Source organism: Carya illinoinensis, chromosome 14 (genome assembly GCF_018687715.1).
Source record: "Carya illinoinensis cultivar Pawnee chromosome 14, C.illinoinensisPawnee_v1, whole genome shotgun sequence".
Lineage (NCBI taxonomy): Eukaryota > Viridiplantae > Streptophyta > Magnoliopsida > Fagales > Juglandaceae > Carya > Carya illinoinensis.
Window position 1 is genome coordinate 26,943,713 of NC_056765.1, and position 22,874 is coordinate 26,966,586.

Consider the following 22,874-nt stretch of genomic DNA (forward strand, 5'->3'; position numbering starts at 1 on the left):
AGGCAGGAATCATAGGCGGGACTCTACCACCATCCATGCTCACCACCGTCCCTACGCGAGCATCATAGGCGGGAATCACAGGCTGGATTCTATCACCGTCGCTGCTTACCACCATCCCTACACGTGCCTCTGACTCAAACCTGTCAGTCCAACCGTTCACATATACCATAAATCATTTTTCGCTTACCAGCATAGCTTTCATTTTTCAAACACATGTACATGCATGCAACTATACGAAAAATCCGGTTTTCCCTTTTTAGACATGAACATGTGTGCACTATACAAAACAAATATCAAGGCACAAATATCTCAAACGAACATCAACATTAACCCAACAACTCCTTCCTCAATCCATCCGACCTCCGAACTCCTCGGACTCAATCCGGAATCAATCAACCAATCCAATAATTATTGTAAGAGTAAAATATATTTAAATCTAAAAGTAGAGTTTGAAAAATACTTACAGTGCTATATGATATTTTTCAAAAGCTCGTGCGGCGTTGCAAACGGCTGAAGAAAAGTAACGTAACAGTGTAATTTACACTGTTACCGTGGGTAATAAACTACCCACTTTCGAACGGGAACAAACTAAGGCACGAAATTGATAGGGAAAGGTCTTGAGATATTTATAAAGTTAAGGGAAACGAGTTTTGGCCGTGAGTGGCGGTGGAAATAGTGGAGGAAGCGGAAAAAGCTCAAATCGGAGTTGAGCTAGTGGGAGCTACTCCGGCAATGGATCGAGGCCGGAAATGAGTGGTTTAGGTCGGCAAGAGGTAGGGGAAGAAGCTGTGAAGAGATGGTAGCCGGATGTGGTGCGACGGCGCCGGAATCGGTGAAAAATCGTGTGGCTTGGAGGAGCTCGTGGTGGCTAACGGTGATTCGGATGGAGGTGAAACTTGGTGGGGATGTTCACCGGTGAGAGGGGAAGAAAACTGGATGGGTGGTGTAGGCCACGCCGCCGGTGAGCGGTGGTTCTAGGCTACGAAAACAACCGGCGACAGGGGAGAAAAATAGGGCAGGTGCCGTGACTTCCAACCGTGCGTGGCGGCTAACGGCTGGTCCGATGGCTCTAAAACTTGGTGGGGATGATCTCTGGTGGGAGGGAAAGAGAATGGTGGGGGTGGTGTACTACACGGCTGTCGGACGGCGGCGGTCTGGGCCGATCAACAAGCAGCAATGGGAAGGAGAAATGGAGGCTCGGGCACGCAAGAAGAGAAGAGAAAAAGAAGAAGAAAAAAAGAAAGAAAGAAGAAGGAAAGAAAAGGGAAAAGGAAAAAGGAAAAGGGAAAAAAGAAAAAGAGAAAAGAAAAGAAATGAGGTCCAATTCTCACTCTGGAAACCAAAAACTGATCCGTCGAAAACGATTTTAAAAACCGTAAAATAACTAAAATAAATTAAACACAACATCAAATAAATTAAAACTAATTTAAAATATAATAATTTAAAATAAAAGAACTAATATATTAAATAAATTAAAAACTGTCTTTAGTGAAAATACATGTAAAAACGGGTCATCACATGAACACCGGGTGTTTGATGGAAGTGGACAGTGGGGGTTATTTGGAAAATCAAGCTCAACAACAGAAGGAATCAGAACCAGTGACCGAGGTAGTACTACAGGGGGAGGAATCTACCTTTAGAAAAGCTCACCTAAAAGCAACAGAGGAATGTGGTGTAGCAACTAACAAGGTAGCTGGAAATAACACCGGTAGGTGGAAAAGGAAAGCTCGTGGTAGTGGCCATCTCAAACTTGTCTTTACTGACATAACCAATAGCCCTTTAGTGGTTAGTGCAAAACAAAGAAATACAATTCAAAGACAGGACAAGAGCCCTCCAAGAAAGAAAGGGAAGTCAGAAGAGGGAGAGAATGATGAAGAAATCAAAGTGGCAGGGGCTGAATTTCAGCCCTGCCACGACAAATGAATATTCTTTCCTGGAATTGCCGAGGGCTTGGGAACCCTTGTGCAATTCGATTCCTTAGTAAAATAACTAAGGATAAGCAGCCCCATTTAGTCTTCCTTATTGAGACTAAGTGTAATAGGAGTAAGATAGACAAAGTGAAAAGGAGCTTAAAATTCGATTCTTGTTTTGCCGTGGACAACCTGGGAGCAAGTGGAGGTCTAGCCATCCTTTGGAAAGGGGAATGGGAGGTAACCGTAGTCAACTTTTCCAGGTGGCATATTAGTGTGATGATAAAAGAGGAGAATAAGCAACCATGGCAGTTCACCGGTTTCTATGGCCACCCAGAACAGTCAAAAAGGAAGGATAGTTGGGAATTGCTGAAACTCCTGAAACCTTAAGCACCTACACTGTGGCTTAGTGTGGGGGATTATAATGAGATCCTTAACCAAAGAGAGAAGTGGGGGGGTGGAAGGAGACCCTATAGACAAATAGAACAGTTTCGGCTGGTACTTGAAGAATGTGGTCTACGGGACTTAAACTATCATGGGCCAAGATTTACTTGGGCAAACAACAGACGTGTAAAAGACTTCACCAAGGAGAGGCTTGATCGAGCAATGGCCAACCGAGAATGGGTCGATAGGTTTCAAGCAGGTTCATGTAAGGTACTCGCCATGGTACAATCGGATCATTCCCCTTTACTTGTTTCCACCCTTGGCACCCACCACGGCAGGCACAGGAGACCACAGCAATTCAGGTATGAAGCTTTGTGGGAACTAAGAGAGTATAGTGAAAACATCCTTAAGCAATCGTGGAGCATGGGAATATTAAGGGACTCCCAAGACAGTACCATAAGAGCTAAACTAGAGGTATGCCAAACAGGATATATAGCATGGACAAACAGATAAAAACTCAAGAGAAGGAGGGGGTTGAACAAGATTTAAAAGAAATTGAGACTCTCCAAAACAGCGGCGAGGGAAGACACATCACTCGACTGTCACACCTACAGAGGAAGGTCGAATCAAAACTAGCAGAACAAGACCTCAAGTGGAAACAAAGGGCAAAGCAACACTGGCTACAAAGGGGAGACAAGAACACCCAGTATTTCCATAATCAAGCATCGCATAGGAGGAGGACCAATACCATCAAAGTAATCACTAATCCCGAAGGCCAAACAGTTTCATCCCAAGCCCAGATTGGTGAAACTTTTACAGGTTTCTTCTCCTCGTTGTTTACTACTTCTGTCCCTTTTAGTATAAATGATTGTTTGAGACCCCTGAATCAAAAGATATCCCAATCCATGAAAGAGAATCTGTCCAGACCTTTCACGGCTGAAGAAGTGAAGAGTGCTATTTTTCAGATGAAATCGTTGGGCTCCCCTGGACCCGATGGCTTTTCAGCGCAATTTTATCAGAGAAACTGGGAGATTGTGGGGGCTGAAGTCACTTCATTTGTACTAAATGTTTTGAACAGAGGTGGTTCGATCAGTGCTGTAAATGGCACATATATCTCTCTTATACCGAAAGTGCAGAATCCCAAGAGAGTTACAGATTTTCGGCCCATAAGTTTGTGCAACGTTTGTTATAAGTTGGTGACCAAAACTCTAGCAAACAGAATGAAGAGTATACTGTCGTGTATCATCTCTGACAACCAAAATGCTTTCGTACCTGGCCGTCTTATTTCGGATAACACGTTGGTAGCGTATGAGGTGCTACACTCCATGTCGGCATGCATGAAAGGAAAAAGAGGTTTCATGGCCCTAAAAATAGACATGAGCAAAGCGTACGATAGAATAGAGTGGAGGTTTGTGGAAGCTGTAATGACCAAGCTGGGCTTTCCTCATCAGTGGGTTTCGTTAGTATAAAAATGCATCACTTCAGTTACTTACTCCATCATTGTTAATGGGGAGCCACAACAACGTTTTAAGCCAACCAGGGGCATTAGACAAGGAGACCCGTTGTCTCCCTACATCTTTATAATGTGTGCAGAGGCCTTGACTGCTTTGTTGAATAAAGCAGAGGCAAGTGGAGTCCTTACAAGTGTACCAATCGGTAGGGGCCCTACCAAAGTCAGTCACTTATTTTTTGCTGACGATAGTCTTCTCTTTTGCCAAGCGTCTCCAAATGAACTCTCAAAAGTACTGACCATCCTAAAATACTATGAAAATGCATCGGGTCAGGTCATTAACAAGGAAAAATCCTCCCTATTTTTCAGTAAGAACACAAGCCGAGAGACACAATCACACCTCCTCCAACTTGCGAATATAAAGGCTATTAGCACAATAGAAAAATATCTTAGACTGCCTGCCATGATAGGAAGAGGTAAAGTAGCCGCATTCCATGCTCTAATCGACAGAACTTGGGCAAGAGTTGTAAACTGGAACACAAAACAACTATCAACTGCAGGAAAGGAAATTCTCCTCAAAGTTATCCTCCAGGAAATACCTACATATTCTATGAGTATATTCCTCTTACCTCTTTCGGTATCACAAAAACTCAACCACCTTATCTGAAAATTTTGGTGGGGTTACAATGAAGACCATTCGAAAATCCAATGGGTGCCTTGGGACCAACTCAGCTCCAGAAAAGACTTGGGAGGGCTGGGATTCAGGGATTTTAGAAGCTTTAATTTAGCTATACTAGCAAAGCAATGCTGGAAGATGATCCAAAACCCTTCAGCCTTGGTCTCTCGAGTTTTAAGACAGAAATATTTCCATAACTCTGATATATTTGATGCAAAACTAGGCAGTAACCCATCCTATGCATGGAGAAGTGTCTTTTCGGGGGTGTCACTTCTACGATCAGGTCTGGCATGGAGGGTGGGGAACAGGAGCAGTATTGACATATGGAATGATAAGTGGTTGCCAGGTATGCCTCATTCCAGCATTGCATCTGCCAAGCCATCGAATTATTGGTGTACCAAGGTTAGTGATATCATCGACTCTGTCAGGCACACATGGATTGATAGTCTATTAGTAGAGATGTTCTCAGATATAGAATGCCAAGCTATTAGGAGACTCCCTATCAGTCTAGGGGGAAGGGACGATAAGAGGGTGTGGTTATTCACACCTAATGGCCAGTATACAGTTAGAAGTGGGTATCATTTTCATAGGCAGCAGGTGGATGACTCGGAAGGGGAATCATCAAGCAAAAGAGAAGAAACCCAGGTGTGGAAGTCGATGTGGAAAATGAAAACTGCTCCTTCTGTGAAATCTTTCATCTGGAGAGCATATAATGAAGCTCTTCCCACACTAGCCAACCTTAAGAGAAGAAAAGTGGTGTCGGACAACCTCTGTCCTATCTGCCAGTTAGAACCGGAGACTTCTGGACATGCATTGTGGTCGTGTGGAGCAGCAAAAGATGTTTGGGCTGCGAGTGTCATCAAAGTGTAGAAGATGTCCACAAGTTCAGACCTGTTTCTCAATATCTGGGCAGACCTCACCAAGAAGCTGATCATGTCTGATCTAGAAGTGGTGGCCAACACCTTGCGCAAAATCTGGGATCGGAGGAATGCCTATACTCACGGACAGGATTTTGTTTCCCACAACATGGTGATACGTAAAGCAAAGAATGCATTGTCTTCTTACCAAGAAGCGAACAGAGCTCCTCTAGTTTCGAAGCAGATCTCACCACAGAGTCAACCTTGGAGGAAACAAGCTGTAGACACCTACAAGGCTAATTGGGATATTGCTGTTAGCTTAGAGGGGAGAAAGATGGGGGTGGGAGCTATTGTGCGTGATCATAGATGATGTGTTATGGGTACCCTACGTGCTAGTAGGCCATCTCCAGGTAGTGTTTTTGATGCTGAAGCCTTGGGCTTGCTTTTAACGGTATTGTTTTGCAAGGAGATGGGCATTACCAACGTCGTGTTCGAGGGAGATTCCCAGAAGGTTGTCGCTCAGCTTCTCCAGAACACTGCTGACTGGAGTACAGGGGGTCTTATTATTGAGGATGTTAAATATTGTCTTGCAAGTCAATGCATTTGGGCAGCTTCACATGTCTTTCGCGAGGCAAACCAAGCAGCCCACATACTTGCTAAGTCTGCGTTATTAATTGATGAGGATTTGTATGAAATTGAAGATTGCCCTTCGTGCATTCGATATGTTGTAACCTCTGAACTGGTTTAAGTTATATTAATGAAATCAGTTTCTTATTTCAAAAAAAAAAATGACAAATATGATACATGCCGGTCAATAAAGAACTAACACGTCATCTTACACAATAAAATAATTTATTATAATATTAAAAAAAATTATATGAAAAGTTCAAGATAAAATATAGAATCATATTTTAAAATTTTAAAATTATTAAAAAATATTAAAACTCAAAAATAAATAAATAAATAAACTGGGTGGGGGTGATATGAAACAAAGCCCATGAAGAAGGTATTGGGGTTGTCTTATTGGGCTCAACCATACTACAGGCTCATAACCAGATCCTTAGGTATGAATCCCAACATTTTTCCAAACAAGTTTCCACAATGTTAAAGAAAATATATATATATATATATATATATATATATATATATATAGCTGGAAACGAGCCAAACAAGCTGATAATGCCATCAAAATGTATTCTGTATCTATATTTGTTTCAATGCAAAATTGGTTTTATGTACAGTAACTGTCTTTATCTTATTAGCCAAAAAGAAAACAGATAATGAAAATCTGTCTTCTCAAAAATGAAATTCTTAGAAATCATTTTCGATCAAAATGGAAAAATGAGCACAAAAACCAACAAATATCTGTCGAAAGAAAAGGGAAAGATGCAATCACAAAAAGGAGCACTCTGAAAAGCAAGAACGTGGAAGTTTCCTCGAAGGCATGCATGCATGCATTTGTTTTTTGAGTTAATGGAACAAGAGCTGGCCGTAACAATTTGCTTTCTAACATTGAATTGTGTCACATGTGCTAAATAGTATAGACAAGTGTTAATGCCAAAAATCACATAACAGGTTGAAATTAAAGAAAGAGTCAATTCTTGCTCATTGTGGTTACCCAGGCCTCAATTAGCGTCTTCTAGAACAGTAATACTGTGCCCTTACAAATGTTCATAATAGTGAATAAGAAATAAATACAATAAATATAAATAGAAATTGAGATATACGGATGTACGTGGTTCGACACAGGGTCTACATCTACCGGTCGTTTAGATGGCAAATTTACTATAAAATTAGTGTTTTATAATCACTCATGATCTCTTATTTCTCTATACAATGGAGGTTAGAGATCTTTTTACTGGAGAAAATGATATCTCTAGAGCTCTCTTCGTGAGATCAAAGATGATACTCTGTCTTCTTGCCCTCGTTCCTCCCAAGTCTGGAAGTCTCATTTCCTCATATCTTAAATTTTCTTTTATTGTGGCCCTATTAGTGCTAGGTGAGAAAGTCAGCTTTATGCCACTCCTTATTTGCGTATCTAACTTGTTTTTCCCAATTTCTCATTTTTGTTTCTTTTTCCTCTTTCCATATGATATTTGTTTTTCCTTATCCATTTTTTGTCTCTTCCCACTTGTCTCTTAATGGTGGCCCTTTAATGGGCTGGATTTAGTATATTTGCGCTTATTATTTTTACCCATTCACCGAATATTAGAGATTTTGAAAGTTGAAACCCAATTTTAAATGAGAAATGCATTAGACACAAAGAAATATCACAAAAATAAACATACAAATTGACAGAGGAGTAAGAAAATGTCTAGAGAGCCGAACATACAAATTTTCATGCAAGATGTAAAAATTTCGGGAAAATAATATTTTTTTTAACTGTTTTATTCATCACACATTGAGCTCCTATATAGAGAAGGGAAATCCTAGAAGAAAAATTACCGTATAAGGTAACAGTTGCCTTGATATATAGCCACACTTCTATTCAAGAAGGAAATTAATTAATTTATCTAGTAGAAAATCATTTTGCTTAATTTAAGCCAATTAAAACATTGCTACCATGAATATCTCCTTAGAGTTAGAGAGATATATATATATATTCTACTATTTAATACCAGCCTTATGCTCATAGTTTGCCACAGGTAAAGTGGTCAAAATTAATGCATAAAGTTTTCCTCCAATCTAGTTTGGAGACCAATAAATTTGCTACATGTCCCTTAGCACGTGACTCGTTAAAAAAACACATGATTCGCACGTGCTCAATCTTACATCATCTGGTGAAGGAAAAACAGAGCTTAATGAAGATGTTTGATGTTTGTAATACTCAACATGTTCATAAACTAGGTAATGAGGCTCCTCATTGCTTGGCTCGTTATGCTTGGCATGTGGTTGATGTTGCTATGCGGGGGCAGTTATTTCTATGCCTATTTTCCCAGCTGTTTGGGTGGATAAGAACTTGACATAATCCTCAGTTTTTAATGAAGTTTTTCTATATATATATATATAAGAACATATAACAATTTTTAAATTATACTTTTAAAAAGACATGTGCTTATTACATGCTTAATAAAAACTTATTTTGTGATGCTGTTGAAAATTATCTGGAGCCCACATCTCTCTCGTGGGGTAATTAAGTAATTACTTAAAGAAACTTTATCATGTACAACTATATATATGGAAAAACCTAATTGCAATCATAATTGCGCACTAATATGTGTACCAATCTAATATGATTGGTCAAAAAGTAAATTTTATTGAAAATAATACTAATTTAAATTTTGAATATGAATTAATTTGTATTGATACGCAGATTAGTACGCGACTTTAGTTGTGCATAAAAATCAAGACTAATTACGATTGAAAATACAATATTATTATAGTATACTCAAGATAAGAAAATAAGCTCAACCATTTGGATCTCATGATCTATAAATGTAAGGTGCAATCTTAATTAGATCAAAACGCGTGTGACATATAATATGTTGCAATCATACATTTTTTGTTGTGAAAGGCAACCAAACATGGAAACTAAGAGACAGACATCTTGGAGGGAAGAAAGATCTCACTCGGTTAACGATGAGCTTGTACAATATAGATCGATCTTGATATTGCCCTTTCGAGTAACGATAGAGATACAACTCTTTTATAGTTATTTGCAACTCACATTTTAAATGATTGACATTTCTTTTATAACTCTTTTCTATAAAAATGAGCTTCATTTAAAACATTACTATGAAATTGTTGTACAAAAAGCTTATGTAGTCTCAACTCATATAAGTTCGTATAAGTTCAAATATCTTTGTATTTTTTATAATATTATCTCTATATTTATAATGAAAATATAGAAAATCATGTTACTAATAGCACTCATGTTAGCAAAAAGTCAATGTTTGTTTGTCAAGATTTGTAAATAAAGTTATAAAATATTAGATAAATAATCTATTTTATTTAAATAAAGCATATCGTAAACAACCTCGTAAATCAAAATGCAACTCGATGAAAAACTCGAATTCAACTTATTTATAGGAAAAGGAACAACTTGAGATATATTTGATTAAGGTGCAGTTTGGATAATGAGATGAAATGATTTTAGATGAAAATTGAAAATTAAATAAAAAATTATTAGAATGTTAATTTTTGATACTATTATTGTTTTGAAATTTGAAAAAATTGAATTGTTTATTATATTTTGTGTAGAAATTAAAAAAAATATATAATTATGAGATGAGATACTTTCATTATCTAAATGAGAAGTTTGGTATTTCTTGTGCACAACTAATATAGATTGCAACTTAGAAAAAAAAAAAAAAAATCATCTTTGCAAGATCAAAATAAGTTCAGCTATTTGTGTCTTTATGATTAGAATGTCAAAATCAAGATGAAAACGCATGTTACATATAATGATATACCGCATTCACGATCTTTTGTTGTGAAAGCCAACCAACCATGGAAATTAGATAGAGAGATATAGAGATATTTTTGGGGGAAAAGGAAAAGACTTGTAAACTAGATGAATAGAATACAATCCTTTTGTCAACATTAATTATATCTCAGGCTTTAATGGATTTAGGTTGTGATGTGATTGTCGCAGTTTGATGATATTATATCTAACTGCCGTTTTTATGTGTAGTCATATTTGCGTACTCTTTATGTATTCTGATGATATGATTGGCTGTATTATTATATATATATATATAGTCATATTTGCCAATCATATAATCAGAATACACAAAAATGACTACATATAGTAGAATTCAAATAAATATGGCCATGTAATTTTAGATTCTCATCAATTATGATTAAAGTCATTGGTGAGTTTAGAATAAAAGATCAAGAGATTCTTACTATTTTTCTTTACTCTTTACCATTGCTTCATTTAAAAGTAATAATAATAGGGGATAATTATTAAAATGAATTTTAATTTAATTAAACATTTTTGCATGTACAAGAAAAGAAAATATGCCCTGAAATTGTTGTTATAATTCTTAATTTATAAAACTAATAAGATATTATATATGAAAAATATATTTCTCAGTTGTCTAGAAAAAAAAAAATTGCACTAATTGATGTGGATAATTTAGAAGACATTTGATAACAACAAGGTGTCAATTTTAGCTAAAACATATATAAACGAGAATATATATTAATTTTGTGGGACATAGATTTTGTGAAAAGGATAGAAATTATTGAAATGATGCTCAAAGAGACTTTGATTATAAGAAACAAACGAAGAGAGATATCCCAATCATAGCTCAACTCCTAACAAATATATATGATCATGAGGTCGTGAGATTTCGATTTTTATAAGTCTCTGTCTTCTACAATTTTATTTATATTTTTTCTAATCATCGTATTCTCAATATCTCTTGATGTGACAATAAATAATTAATTTATAAATAAATAATCTATAATCATTAAATACCACATTTTAGAATGGTTAAATAATAATAATAAAAATGATGATGAATAGCATTACTTCTTTAATATATATTGAATCACGACTAAGAGCCTAATATCTTGATGACATATGATCTGAAATGAAAAATCTAAGTTTAAAACCTCTCACTCCCGATATAAATATATATATATATATATATTGAATAATGTGGTGAACTAAATCATACAAATATATACAAATTTAATTCATCAGTAATAAAAGAAAAATAAATAAAGAACTAAATATAAGACAAATGATATTGAAATATTAAGGTACTTGTTGGTGGTGTAACCAAGGTAATATTTCAAATATGCTTAATTTTAACAACGTAATTCCAACTAAACAATATATACAATATTATATATATATATATATATATATATTAAATCACTCTCTCCTTCCTCCATGAGAAAAACTATGAAAACGGACACCCCCACACATGTACAACAATGCCAACCATGTCCTGATTCCCATTAAAATATATGAATAAGATGTAAAAATGCAGACAGCAAAGCAGGCAGATTGGCCGATTAGGAAGAGGGAAGACCAGCTTTGCCTTTAATAATTTGATCTTATTTTGTTTTATTTTTGGGTCATCTTTTGGCAATTATTTATAGAAAGTAAAACACATAATAAAGTAAAATGTGAAATAATTATGCATTGGGTTGTGAGAAAGTGCTGAAAGCAAGTGCCAAATTGCATTTCAAAGGAATTGTCATTGAGGTTGGTAGGGACTTGAGTTTCAACCATTCTTCACTTTCTACCCACAATTAATTGCAAGACATAAGGAAAATGCATTCCTTTTATTGCCATATCAATTTTTTTCTTTTATTAAGATTCATTTTTTCAAAAACGACTGTATTGAAATTGCACGTCATAAAATTATATTTAGTATTACATTAAGAAAATACTTTAATTATAAAAAAATTATATAAAAATAAGCTCATAAACTGATGTGACTTAATGTGTTACGTCAGGTTATAAAGTTACTCTTATTATAAAATAGATCGAATGAATTCCATGAAATCACATCAGTTTATAAATTTATTTTGTGTAACACCTTTGTATTTATAACAGTTCTCATAATTCTTGATTAATCACTCTTAAACAGTGATGTTAGCCCTTAAAATACTTTTGGAAAGTCTAGTCCCATCGATCACCTTACATATTTGCTTAAATGGGATACAAATGAAGAGGCAATCTGGATTTGCCATTATAGAAAAGAAAATTAGAAATGGACTTTTCTCTTCACAGAAAGTCCTTTTTAAAATAAAAAATTTGCAATAATAGTAATACCAGATTGCTATTTTGTTTCTTTTTTCTTCCAAAACAATAAAAATGGAAAAAACGTGAAGTTTATCTGATCTCTTTGGAATAAGTAGTTTGAAAATTTTTATTTATAAATGGATACGTAAAACGCACACTCTATATTACTTACTTCACAAAACTTAATTTATAACAAATTTTACTATGTAAATGAGATGACGAGTGTGTTTTAAGTTGTAAATTATAATAAAAGAAATATTATTTACAGTCGTGAAATGTAAAAGTGTTACATAATTTTTTTTTTTAAATAAATAAATATAAAGTTTACATATAAAAAATTAATTTTTTTAATAGCAAATCTCACTTGTTTTTAAAAGAGTTTTGTTACGTATAAGTAAAGTCGCATACTAATTTATATATCTATACTGATTTTTTTATATTTAAAATTTAAATTAGTATTATTTTTAATAAAATTTATTTTTTGATAAATTATATTAAATTAATATATATATTAATTAGTAATTATGTTTCTAACTAGATTTTTCTTTTTACGAAATAGATAAGAACAAAGGAAAAGGCAAAATGCAGGGAGGTTTTGCTACACAACCACTCAACATCTCAATACCTTAATTTTTTTTAATTTTTATTATTTTATTTTTTATTAAATATTTAATATATAAATAATGAATAAAATAATTAAATTAATTTTTTAAAAAATAAATTTAAAAAAAATATTAAAAAATATAAAAAAATTAAAAAATAGTGGGATGTTGGGAGGTTGCATAGATTTTTTCAAGTGCAAGTGCAGGGAAGGCGTAGGAAGTGCGCGCATGCATGATCGCGCAGTTCACCAAACAGGAAGGAAGACACAAGGAAACTCAAATCAAAAGTAAAAAAATTAAAAATTAAGAATTATGCTTATAATACGAAGCAACGCAAACATAATCCATAGAATTACTCTTTTCTTTTGAACTTCTGTTATCGGCTGTTGTCTGTCCTCTCTCTCTCTCTCATCCTTTTCACAAAGAAGATGAGGGAAGAACACGTCTTTCAATCTTTGCCTCCTATTTCTCTGCTGAATTTTTAAACTAAGTTTCGCCCTTGAAACATTCTATTATGTATATTGTATATGCGTATATTAATCTGTCATCCGGATAAAGCTCGGAGAGAAAGAGGAGCTGCAAGAAATGGCGGCCAGTGTTCCGGCCGGGATTCTGATCGCGGTGGCACTGTTTCCGGCTGCTTTGGTGATGTGCGGTTTTCCCGCGGCGCTGAAGCTGGAGAGAGCCTTTCCTACTGGCCCACGAGTCGAATTGAGTCAACTCAGGGCACGGGACATGGCCAGGCATGGAAGAATGTTGCAGTCCTCTTCTAATGGTGTCGCCGATTTTCTGGTCGAGGGTACTTATGATCCGTACATCGTCGGGTAATTCTATGATAAACTCTATTTGTGTGCTTGTGGATTATTTTTTTGATTTTGAATTATGGGTTTGCTTTCATTTCTCAGTTTGTTTTGTTTCTGATGTGATAGTGTTGGGCAAGTTTGGATTTCCTGTGGATTTGGTTGATTTTGGAACATGGGTTTTAATTTTTAAGTAGATTGCTTTTGTCTGTTCTGTTATTTATGTCCTATTTTCGTTTCTAAACTTCTTTTCTGCTTCTTATCTATTTATTTAAATATTCCTCTTTCAGAATTTATATATTGTTGTCTTTATCGGTTGTCTTCTTCTTCTTCTTCTTATTCTTCTGTGTCTTCGTTAATAGTGGTCCAAGAATTCATGGACTTTAGGTACCTATTTTCCTTTTTCTTTGGCATAATTTTGCTTCGCCTTCGGTTTTCTGTGTTTTCTCTCTAATTTTCAGGACTGATTTGTTGATCTTTTGCAGGCTTTATTTTACAAAAGTGCATTTGGGTAATCCTCCAAGAGAATTCTATGTGCAGATTGATACGGGTAGTGATGTTCTGTGGGTCAGTTGTAGCTCCTGCAATGGTTGCCCCGAAACGAGTGGACTCCAAGTATCACTTCTTATTCATATTTCTTTGACATGGTTCAAGTCCTGTGGCTTTCTTTAAACAGTAGGAGCATACTGCTATGAATTTTCAATACAACTGTTTCTTTTTCTTACAGATTCAGCTCGATTTCTTTGATCCAAGGAGCTCATCAACAGCTTCATTGATCTCTTGTTCAGACCAAAGATGCAGTCTTGGAGTTCAATCTTCAGATGCCATCTGTTCTAGTCAGAACAATCAGTGCGCATACACATTCTCGTATGGAGATGGCAGTGGGACATCCGGCTATTATGTATCAGACTTTTTGCATTTCGATGTAATTCTTAGGGGTTCTGTAACCACAAACTCTTCGGCTCCCATTGTCTTCGGGTGAGCTATCTTTTGTTTATCAAGCCTAAGATAGTAGCAGTATTCTTTTATAACTTTGAGCTTGGAAGTCATGACCTCAGATTGTGGATCATGAAACAGGTGTAGCACCTCGCAGACAGGAGACTTGACAAAGTCAGATAGAGCAGTTGATGGGATTTTTGGGTTTGGACAACAGGACATGTCTGTCATCTCGCAACTTTCTTCACAGGGAGTGGCACCAAAAGTATTCTCCCACTGCTTGAGAGGGGATGATGCTGGTGGAGGTCTATTGGTGTTCGGGGAAATCTTGGAGCCTAATATAGTTTACAGTCCACTTGTCCCATCGCAGTAAGTTCTTTTTCCTTCAAATCTACATCTCATATTCAGCAAATCTCACTAAATTTTTTATTATTTTAATCTGAGTTATATTGAGCATGATATAAATTTTATGCAAGTAATAGTTTTAGGTTTTTGTTAGACTTTTTTGTGTGTTTCCACAAATTTTGTTCAATAAGTTCTTTTTGGTAAGAAGTTTATAAGTTTCAATTCAAAATATATTTTGCTCCTTTGACTTTCACATCTTTTCTAAATAAAAGATATTTAAGCAGGTAGCTTTTTTGTAATTTATGATCAATGGTGCTTTTCTCATCTACGTGATTCTTAACAGTTTTTACAAGCATCAAATGTATCTTAGCACTTTATTGTTAAAACAGCATGAACTTCATAAGCACGTATTGGAGGTCATATGGTTTACATTAGTTTAAATTATAGAGACTGCTGCCTATTTGGTTTTTAAAAGATGCTTTTTAGTAAAATATGTATAAACGGGGACTTACGTTAAAGGTTGGATGAAAATATGTCATTGAAAGACAGCTGCAGCCCACATGATACGTTGTGTCTTTCATTGTATGTTTATAACCAGTAATTGTTAAGATCGCTCCTTTCCCTCGAGTTTGTGATAGTTTGAGGGATTTTAATTACATGAGTTGTTGGTAATCTTTTTATTTATTCATGAATCTGCAAAGGGGGTGGAATATTTTACAACTTTGGCTGCCATGTTGCTTAATATCCCAAGTAATTCTATGATTGAGAAGAGGGGGAGAGTGAGGGAGAGAAGGAGGGGGGGGGGGGGGGGGGGGAGTGTTGTGGCAGAATGTTCTCAGATATTTGAAAGTGATGGGATGGGATGGGATGGGATGTCTGAATTTCTTGGTATTTCGAGTATTTATAGTTTAAATGCCATTTACATCGCCTTATGTTCAGCAGATCTTTTTTCAGTTTCATTTTCCTTGATTATGTTCAGTCTTTGCACAGTGGCTTGAGCAAGTTCATGCAGAGGATCCTTTTTTCCCTCAAGTCTCATTAGGCGCTGACTTGACCTTACAAGTTAATGTGACAGAATATCAGCCCACAATATATTCTTGAACTTTGAAAAATTGTTCAAAAAACCTTACCTGAGATTTGGGAATAATGCTTATGATGCCCTAAATATTGATTACTATGAATCAGGGACCATTTAACTCTCCATAGCTAAGCTACTGGAATAGGTTCAAGTTCTTTAATTGATTGGATAACTATCTGTAAGCAAGAAAAGAACAAAAAAGATGTTTATAGGGTGCTCTCAGGATGCTGATTTGATATGTTTATTAATCAAACCGTCCAATTCTGTAACCATCCAAGGTACATTGTTCGTTTGATCCTATATAATTAGTATGAGAGTCAAACTATAAGTTTCCAACTTTGTTTCGATTAGGTTCACAAACAAAAAAGGCACAGACACCTATAAGTTCTTAGGCATAGAACTGACAGACAAACAGGGATCTTTTGCACCATTCTACCTCAGATTCTTAATATTCTTGTCAAGTTCATTCATTAGAAGGAGAGGATTAGATCAAGCCCATTATGTGTAAGCTTCAAACCCACCTATAATGAGTACTCTGAAAAAAGTATCCCTTGACACGATCTACTATGGCTTGAAAAATAAATAGCTGTCCTTGATCTGCAGGGGCACAATCCTTGATCAATTTATTGTTCTTCCTCTAAGTTTGAGTGTAAGGAGTTAGTCTGCAAGAACTTTTGAGTTATAAGCCACTTGAGAACACATATTTAAACATAAATCAGATGCCAAGGCTGATCATAACTAACTGTTTAAATGAGGAAGAAAAAGGGAAGAACCTATATTCTACACCGATGGCTAGGCACTTTTCATGGACTACATTTTATTATAAAGAGGATATAAAATAAATCCAATTAGACAAACGCTAATATTGTTCAAGTGGAATATACTAGTGAAACCAAAAGAGATGGAGAAAAAACCAGTTCAGGGAAAAATTTCTTAAGGACATGTAGAGTCTGTAGTTCTCCTGAACATTCAATTTTAAACAGCATTTGGAAGTGTCAATCCAAACATGATATGTTGAACTTTGCTTTATCTCCCCCCTTTTTGACAAGTGCTTCAAAACGTTGGATCATACAAAACTTGACTGCAGTCAGTTTTTGACTTATCACTCGTCTGTCCAAAATTTCAGGCCTCATTATAATTTGAATCTGCAAAGCATTGCTGTCAATGGCCAAATATTACCTATTGATCCAGCAGTATTTGCAACATCAAGCAACCAAGGAACCATAATTGATTCTGGGACAACCTTGGCTTACCTTGCAGAAGAAGCTTACAATCCTTTTGTCAGTGCTGTATGTTTCTGTTGAGCAACTCTCAGTATTTAATTAATCTATTTAGAATGCAATTTGGCCATTTACAGTAAATATTTTGGAACTGCAAAGTTTTTACTTGTCAATATGTCTTTCTGGTGGATGAGATCAGCGTATTTTTGGTCATGAGTGCTAAACATACCTATTTTGGAAAAAAAGAAAAATTATAGCATGTTTTTTTCTTGTCATGCAGATAACATATGCTGTTTCACAATCTTTGCATCCTGTTCTTCCCAAGGGAAACCTATGTTATTTAATTACCTCCAGGTTCACTTCTGATTATATCATTTCAGTTCCTTCTTCCTAGACTGCTAGTCTTTTCATATGATCTAAACTATGAAGTACATCTTTACATGTGTTCAGTGTCACCGATATATTCCCTCAAGTTAGTTTAAACTTTGCCGGTGGTGCATCCATGATTCTAAGACCTCAGGACTATCTCTTGCAGCAAAATTCAATCGTGAGTTTTGAAGTTTTGATTTTCCTTTTCTTGTTTACAAGCTTTCAATTGTTGAGGATTAGTCTGGATATTCTCTTTTGCATAGAAATCAGAGTTGAGTTGGAGTGGGATGCAATTTGCCCTATTTATTTGAACTATCACTTCCATTGATTCCAGGTGCTTGATTTTTTGGCTGTATGTTCTATATTGTGCTTTAGAAAGTGTTTAGATTGCAAACTGTGACATTCAACCACTTTTTTCATTATCCAATTAAGTGGGAAAATCACCATGCATCTATTCAATGCAATTCCCTTGCTATTTCATGCTCTGGAAGATGTTTAGATTTCAAATTGTGACTATTCAACCACTTTTTCCATTATCCAATTAAGTGGAAAAATCAACATGCATCTATGCAAAGCAAGTCCCCTGCTATTCCCAATCGTAAATCCATAATAACCCAAACCAGCTTTGAAGCTTTGTTGCATTACCAATACATAGTTCTGTTTCTATCTTGTCACAACATGCTGAATAATGGCTTGCTGTTTTGATCCTTTAAATTTGGTGAAATCTACAGGGTAACTCTGCAGTGTGGTGCATTGGATTTCAGAAAGTACAGGGCCGAGGGATAACAATTTTAGGAGGTATGAAGACTGACCAGATATTTTGCTTTAATCGATTACTTTGTCTGAGCAACTTAATTGGAATGTAAGCATTCTGTCAATCAACAAAACCTTCAACCTTTCCTAAAACCTAGAGTCAATAATATTTCTTTCGAAACGTGGTATTTTTATTAGATCATAGTACACATCATTTTGCATGAAGATCTTGCACAAGGTTTTCGATTATAGAACCTAACTTGATAATTATCTTTAAGGATGACTGCAAGCCTAATAGAATCAGTACTCCGTGCATATTTTTGGCTATTCAAGCTCATTAGCATGCCCCTGAATCTGCTGCTCTAATCTGACTTCTGCATGTTACTGGATAATTTCCTTTTCCCCCTTTCCTCCAATGGGGACTGATTTTTTATTTGTTAGAAGCCCAGTAATTTTTTCAAATCTTATTTACAATCCTGTTCTTGAACTTAGTTATTATATTCTGGATTACTCTTGTGCTCCAAGATAACAATATAATAATCTCTTTTGCAGACCTTGTCCTAAAAGACAAAATATTTGTTTATGATTTGGCTGGTCAACGGATTGGATGGGCTAACTACGACTGTAAGTTTCAATATTCCATCTGAAAGGGGCATTTGGATGCCCTATGGGAATAAAATAGACAATTTTCCTTAATCTATGAACTGCACACATAACTAAGTAAAGAAAGACACAAACTGATTGTGATAAAGAATTGTTTTTGGAAAGAAAAATGCCATGCCTTCAAAGAGAATTGTAAAAAAGGAAGCTTACAAACTAACGTGGCTTGATATGATATATAAGATCTACTTTATGAATTACTTTCTTGTAATTCTCTTTATAGGCCCAGAATTTCTCTTTTGGAAAACATTTGTATAAGCCAATGATGAAAAGACTTGTTCAAATACTATGTGGAATGAGAAAAACATAAAAATAAAAAGTAAAAATCTGGCTCATGTTATATGCTTATAACTAGCTAGGGTTAGTCCAAATGCCCTCTCTAACTTATGTGAGTTTATTCATATTAAAAGTTCTAATTCCTTTTGAATTCATCAAATTAGGTTCAATGTCGGTTAATATCCAAGCAACAATGAGTGCTGAGAGAAGTGAATATGTGAATGCTGGGCAGCTAAGTGATAGCAGTTCTGTGCAGAATGAGCCTTACAAGGAGCTAGTAATGAGCGTAATTGCTTTCCTAATGCACATATCACTCGCCTTCTTGTTTTTGTAGCATAACGTGCAAAAGTCCCTTGTACTCAGCATTCTTTGTTTCATTTATTATATATTCCCTTCCCGCTTTATATTATAGCAATCGGCATGACCATGTTTTATTGTTAGAAAGTAGATTGCTGCTAATTGTGACTGTACAGCGTGCAATAGGTTTGTGGCTTTCTGAATATTTCTTCATCAGCCTCATAGAATTGCACGTTCCTCCATTGGAGCAGGCAGCTTACTCCATTGGCAGCACTTGTAAATTACATTCTCAACCTATTACTGGTTTAATAGCAGATTGGATTTATACAAACATGTCGTGTATATGAAGTTGCATATTCTTCACATCATTATCTTTTTCCACATGAAAACATAGTGAATGCATTTTATTTTAAGGAATGCTTGAAGCCTTGTTATAAGAACACAGAGATAACTTCTTTGGGTTCCTCTACTATCGAACATTATTAACAAAGTTCTTTTACTTACTAGTCAGTGTGCAGGGCATAACTCTTACATTGCTGACATGTGAAGATTTGATTTGCAAGCATTTAGTTTTAAGGGTAATGCTACTCTGCTGCCCAGAGGTGACTGCTGGGCGTGTACTGGGGCTGCAAACCGATCCGTCCAAATCAAATTTTGGATCCGACCCGACCAGTCCGGCAAGAAATCGCTCGCCAATTCGACCCGACCCGACCCGCAACTTGCGGATCGAGTCGAACCCGTTCTCGTTACTCTGCTTTCGATTCTCCCCTCCCCCTTCATCTCCCCTCCCTCCTCTTCCACTTCCTCTTCTCCTACTCTGCTATTTGCTTTCGATTCTCCCCTCCCCCTTCCTCTTCCACTTCCTCTTCTCCTGCTCCGCCATTTCCAAGATCAACCCTGTGGTCTGAAATCTATTGATTGCCTCCACTACGAACCAGGGCTTTGAAGCGTGCAATGCGATTCGTTCAAAGAACTCGGTTTCGGTGTCGTCGACTCTGGTTTTTCCCGTCTATACTCCTATCGTCATCAGGTACTAGAACCCAAGGTCTTCTATTTATGATTGGAACGCTGTCCTCCTTTAATATGATCACCCTTTAATATTGTTTATATTTTACATGATTATATACACAGCAAAAGAAAAATGCAATACAAGAAATGTTATTACACCAATTTCTTGGCATATGTATGGTACATCAAATGAGAATAAGAAAATAGTTCAAAAGGCATGCGAAGGATATTCAACTTTTCTTTCACATATATATGTACCAAGAGAATCCTCCTTCAATAGTGATATCTATATGTTATTATCACTTTTTCCCAAATAATATTGTCCATCATCATCATTTCATCACTTATATTAAAACACAACAAACCATACATATAGTCCATCGCCTAACTAGAATAAATATTTTATAATACAAATATTTTCTAATCGGAGACAGGCCTCAGTAACTACTTCTCAAGCAGGGTTGATCATACTTTTTTGGGAAAACTTGTCTGGGCTAAACCTGCGTTAAAGTCTACGACTCCGGTGAATGACATTGTGTGATGCCCCCAAATCTCCACGCACGGACATGGGGAAATCAAGACGTCCAGATGGTGACAACCCGGGTCACCACCCTATCGACGAGTGCCAAGTGTGTGCAAAAGCAACAAATGTGCACGAAAAAACACGCAGCGGATAACGAAAGTCATATAACTATGTACCAGAATTTTTCTTAATATAAAACAAGCTGTTTAAAACATACATAAATAAAATATTACAAAAAACACAAATATAGTTTTAAACCAAACTATAAAGCATAACTTCGACTCAAAACTTCGGCGGAGCCGCATCCTCGGGCTCTGCCTCCTCCTCCTCCTCGAATCCTGCACCAAAATCTACGGAACCAAAAATAGTACCGCAGGTAAGTAAAATCCAAACACCACCAGATAAAAGCATATAGAACTCAAACAATATGCATGAAGTGATGCCAATGCGTAAAACCCATAAAAACATATTTTTCCACGCACGCCAAAAATCTCATTTGGCCCGAAAACATATCCTTTCCAAATATCACGCCAAAAGTCACATTTGGCCCATAACCATTTCAAACCATTATCTAATTTAATCCGTATGCACCATGACCTCCCCTAGGGGTCATCCGCACACCCTGGCTCCAGTGCCACACCGCAGAGTTCCACCACGCATGTGACACCTAACGAGCGATGCCCAGTTCCGCGCCCCGCGCGTTCGTAGCCAAGCATCCTCTAGCCCTCGCCAGCGAAGGGCCACGAAGTCGGTGCGTAGAGCGATGCCCAGTTCCGTGCCCGGTGCATTTGTAGCCAAGCATCCCTTAGCCCCAGCGACAACCCAGGGGACATTACTCAGTTTATTCCACTCCTGAGTGACCAGAAGAGCTCCACCGAGATAATATCTCATCCCGGCTTGGGGTCGTGATACACACGCACCCGTAAGTCCACTTACGCCAATAAAACAGGCTTTTCTCAATTAACTAAAAATGCACGTGCATGCATCATGTAAATGCTATATCAATGCATAAAAATAATCAACCAACATAAATCAATAAAACAAACAACTCCGTCCTCCATCCATCCGACCTCCGAACTCCTCGGACTCAGTCCGGAATCAACCAACTAGCAGATAAATTATTGAATGAGCAAAATATATTTAAATCTGAAAATAGGGTTTGGAAAATACTTACAGCGCTATATGGTATTTTTAGAAAGCTTGCGGCGTTGCAAACGGCGGAGAAAAAGCAACGTAACAGTGAAAATTCACTGTGGCCGTGGGTTGTAAAATACCCACTTTTGAACGGGGACAAACCAGGGCTTGGGATTGATAGGGAATGGTCTAAAGATGATTATAAAGCTATTGGAAGTGGTGGTTGGCCGTGGGTGGCGACGAAAACGGTGGAGGGAGGCCGGATTTCCCAAAATGGAAAGCTAGCTCGTGGGAGCTGTTCCGGTGGCTATTAGGGGCCGGAAATGGGTGGGTTAGGACAGCAAGGAAGCGGTGATGAAGTGATGAAGAAGTGGTGGCCGGAGGTGGAGCGACGGCGGCGGATCGGGGCAAAATCCATGGGGCTTCAAGGGCGGTTTCCGGCCAAACGGCCGACCGGATGGGGCTGGGATTTGGTGGGGTGGTGCGCCGGAGGGAGGGGCTTCGACCTGTGGGGGTGGTGTGCCACACGGTGGCCGGACGGCGATGGGTCAGGTTGGGCTAGCTTCCGGCGTGGGAGAGGAGAGAGAGAGAGTCGACGCGGGAAGGAAAGAAAGGAAGAAGAAGAAAAACAAAAGAAAGAAAAAAGAAAAAGAAAAAGAAAGAAGAAAAAGAAAAGAGGAAAAGGGAAAGAGGAAAAAGGAAAAAAAAGAGATGTAAGGAGAAATGAGGTCCAATCCTCACTCCGGACAACAAAACAAAACCGCCGAGAAAGAGATTAAAAACCGTGAAACAAACAAATAAATAAATAAAATACAACATCCATTTTAAAAAAAGAGATGTAGCGATTCCATTTTATTTGATGGTGATCAAATGGCAACGTCAATTGAAAA

The 22,874-nt window shown here is 36.8% G+C and overlaps 1 protein-coding gene across 2 annotated transcripts; it reads left to right on the forward strand.

Moving 5' to 3' along the window:
- Positions 1 to 12,857: 12,857 nt before the first annotated feature.
- LOC122294937 (aspartic proteinase 36) lies at positions 12,858 to 19,650 on the forward strand. 2 transcript variants are annotated; one of them, XM_043103932.1, is made up of 10 exons: positions 12,868 to 13,409; positions 13,871 to 14,000; positions 14,113 to 14,363; positions 14,463 to 14,690; positions 16,871 to 17,033; positions 17,245 to 17,318; positions 17,415 to 17,511; positions 18,065 to 18,131; positions 18,639 to 18,710; positions 19,187 to 19,650. In XM_043103932.1, the coding sequence occupies exons 1-10, from the start codon at positions 13,171 to 13,173 to the stop codon at positions 19,354 to 19,356; spliced, it is 1,491 nt and encodes a 496-aa protein (XP_042959866.1). In that variant the 5' UTR covers positions 12,868 to 13,170; the 3' UTR covers positions 19,357 to 19,650. The 2 variants fall into 2 exon arrangements, with proteins under 2 accessions (XP_042959867.1, XP_042959866.1); XM_043103933.1 differs by lacking the exons at positions 18,639 to 18,710; positions 19,187 to 19,650 and adding an exon at positions 17,597 to 17,667 and having other exon boundaries at positions 12,858 to 13,409.
- The last annotated feature ends 3,224 nt before the right edge of the window (positions 19,651 to 22,874 follow it).

Bases quoted from the DNA above. Each gene is read 5' to 3' on its own strand.
- LOC122294937 (XM_043103932.1), top strand. From the start codon at position 13,171: ATGGCGGCCAGTGTTCCGGCCGGGATTCTGATCGCGGTGGCACTGTTT. The intron at 14,001-14,112 runs GTATCACTTCTT...TTTTTCTTACAG, and splicing joins CCGAAACGAGTGGACTCCAA to ATTCAGCTCGATTTCTTTGA. The intron at 18,132-18,638 runs GTATGAAGACTG...TCTCTTTTGCAG, and splicing joins AGGGATAACAATTTTAGGAG to ACCTTGTCCTAAAAGACAAA.